This window comes from Mchenga conophoros, linkage group LG20 (genome assembly GCF_057382185.1).
Source record: "Mchenga conophoros isolate Kocher_MC1m ecotype Shallow Benthic linkage group LG20, M_conophoros_male_GT1.1, whole genome shotgun sequence".
NCBI classification, from domain to species: Eukaryota; Metazoa; Chordata; class Actinopteri; order Cichliformes; family Cichlidae; genus Mchenga; species Mchenga conophoros.
In genome coordinates this window covers 30,339,094-30,350,449 of record NC_140545.1, presented here as the reverse complement: position 1 = coordinate 30,350,449, position 11,356 = coordinate 30,339,094, and the positions used below count along the sequence as shown (strand labels likewise).

General features: G+C 39.2%; 1 protein-coding gene across 2 annotated transcripts; it reads right to left on the bottom strand.

Moving 5' to 3' along the window:
• Nucleotides 1-30: 30 nt before the first annotated feature.
• Nucleotides 31-10,548, bottom strand: LOC146551113 (6-phosphofructo-2-kinase/fructose-2,6-bisphosphatase-like). 2 transcript variants are annotated; one of them, XM_085259782.1, is made up of 14 exons: nucleotides 10,390-10,548; nucleotides 5,481-5,606; nucleotides 5,296-5,392; nucleotides 4,995-5,061; nucleotides 4,799-4,873; nucleotides 4,002-4,058; nucleotides 3,766-3,887; nucleotides 3,460-3,667; nucleotides 3,128-3,274; nucleotides 2,455-2,559; nucleotides 1,373-1,502; nucleotides 1,192-1,254; nucleotides 1,032-1,096; nucleotides 31-725 (listed from the first exon to the last, which is right to left on the bottom strand). In XM_085259782.1, exons 1-14 carry the CDS (start codon nucleotides 10,439-10,441, stop codon nucleotides 666-668), a joined length of 1,374 nt encoding a protein of 457 aa, XP_085115908.1. In that variant the 5' UTR covers nucleotides 10,442-10,548; the 3' UTR covers nucleotides 31-665. The 2 variants fall into 2 exon arrangements, with proteins under 2 accessions (XP_085115908.1, XP_085115907.1); XM_085259781.1 differs by lacking the exon at nucleotides 10,390-10,548 and adding an exon at nucleotides 6,729-6,902.
• Nucleotides 10,549-11,356: the final 808 nt, after the last annotated feature.

The window sequence follows — 11,356 nt, the reverse complement described above, 5'->3', positions numbered from 1 at the left end:
TGGCAATTAGAAGAATAAAACAAAGACTCCTGAATTTTAATGCGAATTTATTTTCTCACATATTGGAGATAATTATTCTTATATATTTTCTATGTACAACTTTTATTTATTCGAACTCACCATGCTATTTAATTTCATTACAGTAGTTACAGTCATCCAAGTATAAAGTAAATGTTTTGTTTGGGTGCTGTCCATGGTGCTGATTCCTAATTACATAACTTGATGATCAACAACACATTTTGTTATCTGTACCACAGTTAAATGTACATGAAGGCAAGGTTAAGAGTGATAATGAAAACCCATCTACATCTACAATTTTATTCTTGCCTTCAGCTCAAGACAAAGTGCATTATTACTGTCTATAAATCATTTGTAAACACTGTGTGCTTTCAGAAAAGAAAACCACATTAAGTCTGATGAGACAGAAATATTCCACAGACATCCTGAAAACAGAGCCAGCTGTAGGTTATTCCCTTTTCACTCACTCCTTGTGCTTCGGTGTTGATGCAGTCCCGTGTCTAGAATCACCTCTTCAGCTTCAAAGACCTCCTGTCTTCTATTTTCCCACATTCAGCTGTGACTGGAGTGCATCTCTAAAACTTAGTGAAGCTTATCAGTAGTAACAAATCCAGTTTCACATAACTCAGTTTTCCAGCAAACAGTGTTTATATGTGGTCAGGAACAGTCTGCAGAGCTTCCTCTGGGTTTCTGGTGATGTTGACATTCTGCAAAAATAAAAGCAACAAAAGAATCTTTCAAGACTAAAGTGGAAGTTACTGAAAAACAGAACGATGAATCAGATCTAACTTTAGTACGAGTAGTATGTAATATTACCATTTATGAATCCAACTTTACAATGTCAATAAGTTCAATGTAAGTGAAAAAGGGATAATTAAGCAAAGGCATCGTTTCTTCACAACTGCACACATATTTATTTAATCAGCACATACAAATGATACAACTTTACTGCCTACAGATGAATTATTGGCAAAGCTAAGTATTACAACAAATGTGCAGTTATGTAAACTCACCAGTGGCCTCTCTCTGTGTGTGTTGACAGCTTCAATACTGAGGAAAAATGACTCAACCTTACACCCTACAAATGAAGATGTAAGAAAAAGATTTACATAGAGTGAATGTGCGATACACTAAAGATGGGATATCATATATAATTAAGTTCTTACCACCTACCGTAGGCTATTGGTGTGAGTTTGAGCACAGTGTGAAGAGGGCATCTTAGATAAGGCAGCTCATCTTCAGAGACACAAATGTAAATATTAGAAGAAGTGTTTGTGGAATTAAAACAATATCACAAACTGTTGTATATTGTATCACATGTTTGTGCACAGTTTGGGACGTTTTTTTGTTCTACCTGCAGGTTTGTCAAGGAAATAGGCTAACAGGCAGCGCATCACAGCTTGGTGGCAAATGACCAAAACATTTTCCTGCCTCTCCAGCTCCATGATGACTGGCTCTAGACGATGGACTAGATCTTCATAGGACTGGACAAGAGACATAATTTCAAACATTTTTCCACAAGACCCAGACCCTAACCCAGGCTCATTTTATTCTGATTCTCTTAAGGTACATTTTTGGTAAAATGGTAAATGGTCTGTATTTGTATAGCGCTTTACTCAGTCCCTAAGGACCCCAAAGCGCTTTATACTACATTCACCCATTCACACACTGGCAATGGCAAGCTACATTGCAGCCACAGCCGCCCTGGGGCGCACTGACAGAGGTGAGGCTGCCGGACACTGGCATCACCGGGCCCTCTGACCATCACCAGTAGGCAAACATGGGGTTAGTATCTTGCCCAAGGATATTTGGAATGCAGCCCGGAGGCAGCCTGGGATCGAACCACCGACCTTTAGTGGCTGACCTGCTCTGCCACCTGAGCTACAGCCACCCCATTTTTCTGGAAATGGTAGGGACAACAAATTGTAGAGCTAAAAAAGAGGGGACCCAAATGAAGGAAACAGGAAGCAGGTAGACTAAGCCAAAGGCTAGCATCAATGCTGATCTGATTTAGAACAAAAAAGCAAGAGCAGGAAGAAAATCTGCTTAAAGACACTTAGTCTTTATTATTTTTAAATTTTTAAAGACTAAGTGACCTCCGACAGTGTTTGCAACATTTTGAAAGCTTGGAGCACACAACTCCTCAATTTGTTTCCTCTCTAAAGTTTTGTTAAAGCCACTCTAAAGCTTTATTTTTGAAAGACAAATATCAAAATAATTTAAATCTTTTTTAGCTCTACATTCCAAACTAAATACTCTCCCTGAATGATCAAGTCAGTGTGCAAACTGCTTCTGGTAAGCTGCTCACTGGCCAACAGAGGAAATTATTTGTACTAGAAAGATTCCAGGTGTCAGCAGTGTGTTTATTAAAATCACAGTTATGCTTCCTTGGTTGCATAAAATATATTTCTAAAACTCATTCAGAGCAGGGCTTACCTCACCCTTTGGGTACCGATAGCGATATTTGTCCTGGTCTCTTAGTGCAAATTCTTCTGGGAAATTCTCCTGAATTTCCTCATAAGTTAGTTCCTCACATACACCCTTAGTGAGAAAAATATAACACGAAAATCAAGTGTACCGTAGCATAAAAGCACAAAACCTCTAAGGTATTGAAATTTCAGTCTCTTGGAGATTTTAATCGCAGATTAAGATTAAAACAAAAATTATAACATCCACGCTAGCGACTTAGAAAAAGTGGTGATGTGAGCAAAAAGCAAAGTGTATAACTGTGCAATGGCAACATTTCCTTACTAGCACCAAGTACACAGTGAAGCTCATAGTGATGCCAGTAACCAAGATTGCAATTTATGTTTTGGACTGAAGATGGTGCTAGAGGATAAACAATGTTGCAGGTCATCTGTCAAGACACTTGATCAAATATTCATATACGTTACACTCAAAATTGCCTCTTCTGCAAACTTAAAACATTTGTGGATAATTTTATAATGTTTTTAATATACTTTGGTATATTACAGACTGAACCAAAGGGAAAAACATACTAACTGACTATGTAATCATATCAACTTGTCAAGCATTAGAAAAACAAAATAAATCATTTATTGGAATAATTGAATTAGTGTTGCTGAGGTATTATTGTTTTATAACTCACCGCATCTATCTCATTAAGAGCCTTCCACTGTTCATACTGGACTCCCAGGGCCTCTGCAGTCTGGACAGTCCTCTTCATGTGACTCGTCCACACCTTGAGGTCTATGATTTTCTGTCCTTTGATGAAGGTCGCCAGGGCACTAGCATACTAAGAGAAAGAGTATGATTTTAAGAAGCTAGTTGACCTTTTAGGAAATAGACTGGCATTTATACCACATTTTTGCAATTTTACTCACCAAATGAAATGCATAAGATTACAAACTACAGGTAACTAATTTTGCTTTTTCAGAAAATGTCAGTTCTTTATATGTTTTTATTTGTCAGCCAAATTACCTTTTGTCCTCTAGGGGATAAGCCCGTGTCTCCACCAATCCGACCTAACAGGTTGAGTTCGCTCTCTCCATGGCGGCTCAGGTAGATGGATCTTGGTGTGACGTGTATGTTCATGAGGTAGTACACTATTCTGCTCTGAATGTGGTCCTGGACCCGGTTCACAAGGTATCTACTGCCCACATCGAAGATCTTTATGTAGGAGAGTTTCCTGATCAAATTTATGGCAGTGAAGATAAAAAAAAAAGTTATGGAAGTAATTTTTATGCATTCTTATCATCACTGGAAGAAAGGTGTCATAGGTCGCACCTGTCTTTCTCATCATCTATAGGCATGTAGCTTGCCCTGTAACAGTCGATGCGCTGGGTGAAATCTTCCATGGCTTCATCTATGTCACGGTCTGCATAATCAGGGCTGCCGAATTTTACTTGCTGAAATGAAAAGAAGATTCAGGTTTAGATTAAAACATTTTTTAATTGCACAACAGCTTCTGTACATACTGAAGGCTACACACAAAAAGGTTATAGCATAGATGTGCTTCTCACCCTGATATTCTCTGCAATGATTTCTGGGTCATCACAGATGGATTCAACGAAGAACACCTGCATTCAAGAAGTCAGTTGAAAAAAGTATTTTTACATCATGAGTAAATACAGTATAGTTAGTGGTTAGCTTAAAGGAACCACATGGTAAGCGTTGATATAACTCTGTACAAAAATCACAGGTAATGACATTATTAAGTAGAAGGTCAATATGATTCTTTGGACTTGACAGTAAATACAACGCTACAATATCCAGATGCTCAGCTCCCAGAAACACAAAGTAACAGCTAGCCTGGCTTTTCTTTGAGGCATACACAAAAATATATATCCAAATAAATATTTAGGTTACTCTTAGCTTTTAAACTAAAGCAATATAGGATGTTTTTAGTTGTGCAGGATTGCCTCCATTGCTAGACTCAACCACTGCCACAGCTGAAAACAATTTACCTCACATTGACTGTGGCTGTATATGTACTAATCACCTAAACAGGTAAAACAGTATTAAGCCATAAAACCGGTCTCTTTAATGTTTCTCTTTATTTATTTCTTATTTTTTACTTTTTTTTTTTATGTGAAGAAAAATAATTATAGGATAAAAATAGGTGGACTTTTGGGCTTGTAATACACGGGTAAAAATCCTGTATTGACCTTTAGCTTACCTAAGTTAACTGGTTGTGATGCATGTCTTTGATTCATGAATATATAGTGACAGAAAATTGATGTCATTTTATTTATTCTACTCTAAACAAGACCCCCCCCCCCCCACAAATAATTGCTTTAAATAGCCGTTTAACACTTACCTTGTAGCCCATTTCCATTGCAAAACTAACAATGATTGCCCTCCTTTCTCTTGTGGTGTTTGTAGCATCAAATACCTGCATGAGACAGGACACAGGTGTTATCATTTGGTAACAGTGACACGATTAGATAGATAGAGATAGATAGGGAAAGTTTTTTCAAAATTAGAAGGACAGTTTTAGTTGTCCTCTTACTCACGGCTACTTGCCCCAGTTCCTTTGTGAAGTACAAAGCAACATCTTTGAGTGCAGCTGCTGCACAGGCCCTGGGAGAGAAGTGACACTCGTATATGCAAAGAGACAAAAACTGCAAAAATATGAATGATTGATGAGTGTCGTGTGAAAATGAAGATAAATCAAATCTGTCACACCATGATTTTACAAAATTCTCTTCAGTTATTTACATACTGTTACAAATGCCAATATTAAAAATGGCCAGTCTGTTGTTTTAAATGAGTAAACAGGTGCACCTTTGAGTAGTTTATCTTTAGCGTACTTACTTGCGAATCTTCATGGCTTCCTCATTATCAGGTTTGAAGAATTCAAAGTTTTTATAGATCTTGACGGCCTCCCTGCGGTACTGGCCCACGTTAAACACTGATGGAGTCGATAAACAGAGAAAAATTAACTGTTTCTTTCTGACACTTATATGATTAGGACTCAAGAATTCATTTGGAAAACTGACTTTTTGTCGGAACCCCGATCCAGTTCAGGTAACGAGTGAGCTTCTTGGAAATGTATGTCTTCCCTCTGGCTGGCAATCCAACCATCACAATCATTGTGGGAGAGTTACAGAACTGAGGCACAGAGGCTGAGAACAAAGTAAACACACAAAAAAACACAATGAATTCTTTTAGGTACACTTGGGACTTGTGAGCTGACTGGGTTATTCAGCATTAGAGCATCTGTTTTGTGTTCAGTGGGTCACATGCAATCTAGAACATGTTTTGTCTCTGGCTGCTGAGGTCGTTTTCATTAACAGAGAGAATAAGAGCTTCACAGTGCTGCTCAAATGTCAAGTTTACGGTTGGTGTAGTAAGTTGCATGGGTTTTGTCTGTGCACAAAACAACTGCCCAACTGACCAAAAAAAATAAAACGGACACAAAAGCAGAACAGAAATTAAATAAAACTCTTTAGGTAGTCACATCTTAGAAGCAACCAGAGAAGCACACTGCACCATACGGCTGACAGGACATAATGCCTTTAATCTCCAAGTATGTTAAAATGTCCCTGCATGTTGTTAAAGCTCAGCTCAGCTACTGCAAGAATTTCCAAATGTAACAATATTAATCTCCCTGGAAAAACCTAAATTGGTTTAGACTTTGTCACCTATTATTTATGAAGGAGCAGCAAGCAAAGGAAAACTTCATTAGGTGCCTTTATAAATGCATCTTACCTTACCAAGGAATGGTCCAGTAGTCTCAATACTACTGTGTCTCAAAGTTCAGTAATTTATAACGTAGACTGCTTTGTTGCTTGCCGGCTAGCTGTACCCCAACAGGTACCCGGATGGCCTGTGTATATGTCCATATGAGGACATGGAAAGAGTTAGCCTCCAGACTGTTCGATTATGAATGGAGTATGCAGCGTCAGCAAAATGCTCAAAGGACCATGCCAGACACTCAACTGAGAGCCAACTCAGACCTGGTTTGGTCTAGGCTGGCTGTAATCCCATCGCTGTGTCTATGTCTATGTCGCTCTCACACTGCTGTCTTTCTACGCGTCTCCCTTGAAAGGCCTGAGCTCAGTTCAAAATTAACAGGAGAGAAAGGTTAGAGTGTAAAACAGACTTGTGACTGCTGGACGTCTTGATGCTGATGAAAGCTTTTGCTGGAGCAAGAAATAAGTTGAAGCAGAGACAGAACAAACATCAGGGAAGATAATGTACTGTAATCTCATACTCAAAGTGAGACAGGCTTTTAATAAACTTACACCCTCTCCTGCGGTTCAAGTTGCCTCCACTCCATGGCACCCAGATCTTGAGCAGAGGTGTCTGTGTAAGATTTTTATGCTCTGTGGATATATTAATTGCCAAAGCCATGAGGCCTGTGAAGCAGGTCGAGGAGTTAACGACTGAGACGCACAGTCCTGTGATCTGTGTGCATATTTGTGCCTCACTGAACACTAACTACTGCAGGTCAGGTGACAGTTGCTAAGGAGAAGTAAGCTACTTGGTAGGCAGGAGGGGGAGGAACTGAGGCCATGCTGCTTCTCTGCCTCTCCATCTGTTTCATGATTTAAAAGGCTTGAGAGAAGCTGCCAACAGAAGGACCCCTCATGAGCTGAGCACTGCTGGTGCTGCTGCACAAGCTGTACAGAAAGTGCAGTGCCAGTATTCTCCTTCCTTACCACTAGATGGCAGTTTAGACCATCTGTTTAGTCGCTCATAATCAAAACGGTCAAAATTTCAAATAATTAAATAATTCCATATAAGCCAACAACAACGATTAGACAGCACTAACCACCACTGCTCTGCCTAATTTAGGCCACATAGTTCATATCAACAGTCATCAAACAGTTATTTATATTATGGCTGAAGAAATCACGATAGTAGACAACATTAGACAGACCGGATTACCCCTATGAGCAAGTATTTGGTGATGGTGGAAAGGCGGGACTCTTCAATAGTAAAGGGCTTCAGACAGAAGTGGGAGGGGCATCCTACCTTTACGCTTTCAAAGTTGAGGGGGAAGAGAAGATACAAAGAAGAGCTTTGAAGGACTACAAACAACAAAGGCAACACAATGAAGCAAAAATAATGTTTTAAAAGAAGTCAGCCACTTCCTGTCAAAGCCCAATTAAAGGTTGTGTAAGAACAGAATGAGTGTTCCTGTATGTGGTTGGAACAATCACTTTCTTGAGCAACGAATCATTCAAGCATTTAAACAGCAGCTAACTCAAAGGATAAATCAGTGTTGTGTCCACCAATAACAGAAAACAAAGCAATTTTAAATATGTATCATAAGGTATTTTTTCTAGCAGCATGTCACAAAACATAATTTAGCCCAATTTGTTGAGTTGAATCTCTGAAAAATGGCAAATATAACATAGTTTGATAGGCATTAAATAACAATGTGATTCTCACAGAGTTATTAGCTGAAAACCTGGATTATATCAGCATGGTGTGCAGTACGTTCTCAAAGAATTTCAGGAAACCTGAAAAGTGGAGGACAAAAAGAAGTGGCAGGCCTAAAAAAGTATCTACAAGACATAAGCAGCATCTCAAAGCCAGGTCTTTAAGAAATAGGAAAGAAAGACCTGAAAGGCCTGAGATAGGACCTGAGAGGTGCATATGATCAATCAGATGTACGGTTCCCTAAAGCCTCATCAGAAACGTTCGAAGGAAGAGCGGCTGTCAAGAAGCAATTTCTAAACAAGGTAAACAGGGACATTATTGTTAGTATGTATGGAGGAGGTCAGGAGAGCAGTACAGCAGTGAGTGCTTACAACCTTCTGTAAAACACAGTGAAGGCTCTGTGATGATCGGGTCTGCATTTCAGCTAGACTCTTTGAATTATGAACCCAGAAAAGTTACATTACATTACATGTAAAACCATCTAGAAACCATCTGATTGGCAAGGGGTTTGTTTTCTTTTTAGAAATAGCAATAATCCCAAACACACTGCCAATGTATTAAAAGGTTATCTGTATAGAAAAACACACAATCGAACACTGTCAGTCTTGGACTGGCCTCCTTGGGGCCTGGGCCTTATTAATATTGAGATTGCATTATGAGATCATCTTAAAAGACAACAAAACCAAAGATCTTTGAATGTCTTCAAGAAGTCTGGAGAACTATTCCTAAAATCTCCTTAAAGAATAACAAGAAAGCTGCCTAAGAGAGCTCAGGCTGTGTTGGTAAGAATAAATGTGATCACATCAGATATTTTCAAGATCATTCAAATTATGCAAAGTCTGTTTTTGCTTTTTATGCTGTACTTTCATGTTTGTTTGCACATAATTTAATAAATAAAAATAAACTAACGCACCGATTTCCCATTTTCCTAGGAAACATATAAAGAAATGTGGGGTGGCTCATTTTTGAATTGTTCCCTGTGGCTTTCAGTTTCTCTTCTCAGTGCTAACAGTAGCTCCTGATGTGTGACGTTTCTCCAAATCTCATTTCAAGTGTCGAGAAAACCTGCAAGTTTTGAGCAGAGCACTTGAGCAAAACTTTGACTATCTGAACCACAGTTAAGTCTTTGTTTGATAAAGACACAATTTTTGTAGTTTTCCCTTGATACACCAAAGTGGAGTAATTTAATACACGCTTGAGATACTCAGTCAGGTTTGGTTTGCAGTGTGCTTTGGATCATTATTCATTATTGCACTGTGATGGACTGTGCAATTAGTTTTGCCACATTTGGCTGAATCTGAACAGAGAGTATAGGCCTGTCCACCTCAGAATTCCTTCTACCTCTACTATCAGCACTCCCATCGACAATAAACATCAGTGACCCCAAGTTGTCTTTTGTGGTATTTCAAGCCTGTTGGTGTTGCTGAGCTGGTCAGTGCACCCTTTATAAGAATATATCAGCCATCCAGATTTTAAAACTCCTAAAGATTTTCCTATCACTTCTTTAGATTTACTTTTGTTTATCAGCCTTATTAGGTGTCATATTTGAAATTACAAGAAAAAGCTACAAAATACAAATCTGAAGCTTTAAATCAAGTTCAGATATTTTGTCAAATTTATCTGTCATGTAAAGTCAAAGGAACTGGTCTCACCTGCCTATGAAACCACTTGTCAATCAACTGCCAATCAATTTTGAGCCTCTGAAAAAAAGTCTACTTGACACAGTGTACTGTGAAAATCCTCCCTGCCATCATTAGCCACTCATGACATTTGCTTGTGACACTTGCACAAGTCCAAGTACTCAAACCTTAATGTCAACTACTCAAACTTCAGAGAACATCGTGACCCAGTTCTGGACCAGGTTTAAAGGGCAGCTAGCCTTGGGATAAGCTCAACAGAAGGAACATACTATTCTATTGGCTGTTTTTCTTGGTAGGAGAGGTACTTCCAAAAACAACGGCCATACAGGATTGGAGTGCTTTATAATGTTTCTTTATATTTCGTCCAACTTAAAAGAAGTCATTTAACACGTGAGAAAATTACACCAAATAGTAAAAAAATTGAATATAATAATAATCTCTCCATGATCTCTGTGATAAGGCGCACTGATCACTTATTTGTTTGCTTGTTTTAGTTTCTGTTTTAGTTTCTTGTTTACCTGTTCAAGTGCATGAGCCTTTTATTATCTCATAACCTTACTTCACTTCTTTGTTGTTCATTCATGATCAATGTATTACCTATAAACAAGGCAACCAGTGATGGTATAGATCAAAAATAAAGCAAGCTGCACACGCAATTTCTCATTGTTTGTGGGCAATTTGTATTCTTATCTTCCTTTAAAGTGGAAGTTGATTCATTGATTTGTAGGAACACATTCAATTATTTACTCATATTTATGTTGCATTCAGTATGTCCATGTTGTTGAATCACATATTAATAGAGATTTTCTTGCAGTATTTTGTCTGGATATTGCTAAGACACATGCTCTCTTTAAAGGTAGTTAATCTGTGATCTCACCTGCGCTATCATGTCTTCGGAGCCTCGTATGTTCAAGCTGGGGAAGCTCCATTATGTGCAACACTCCAACAAAACAACCAACAGACCATCAGCACAATCAACAGACAGAATTATATGGTCAGTGGCAACAGGATTACTGCTCTTTTTAAAGAACCCGAACAGAGTGCCAAAGTATTTTCAGCTCACCCCCACTCCCACTCTTCAGAGTCCTCAACATGCTGACATATGATAGCAGCACACTGGGCTTGTCCTTTGCCGTTTGCCAGGGCCAGAGTTCACAACAAACATAATGAAAGGGGAAGCAGCACTCATAGGATGCATCATAATAAGGGCAAAGGTCTTTGAGATGGTAGTTGCTGTTTTGCAAATGAAGATATGGCAGCATTCATGTTAAATTGCTATCTCTTATCATGCACGTCTGATTTAAAGTACATCAGGGAGATCATTGTCATCGACTGTGTGATATATGTTCGGCCTCACTGGGCTTGTTGGGCCACTGGAAGCAGTGGGATAATGTGTTATTTATATAAAAGCCAGACTTAAACATGAGATAAGTCTTTAAAGCCTACCCGATATTATATTATCTAATTTTCTAGCCATCCATCAATACATTTTCTTCCATGTGGGGCGATCGTGGCTCAAGAGTTAGGAGTTCGCCTTGTAATCGGAAGGTTGCCGGTTCGAGCCCCGGCTTGGACAGTCTCGGTCGTTGTGTCCTTGGGCAAGACACTTCACCCGTTGCCTACTGGTGGTGGTCAGAGGGCCCGGTGGCGCCAGTGTCCGGCAGCCTCGCCTCTGTCAGTGCGCCCCAGGGTGGCTGTGGCTACAATGTAGCTTGCCATCACCAGTGTGTGAATGTGTGTGTGAATGGGTGGATGACTGGATATGTAAAGCGCTTTGGGGTCCTTAGGGACTAGTAAAGCGCTATATAAATACAGGCCATTTACCACTTATACAGGGCAGGGTT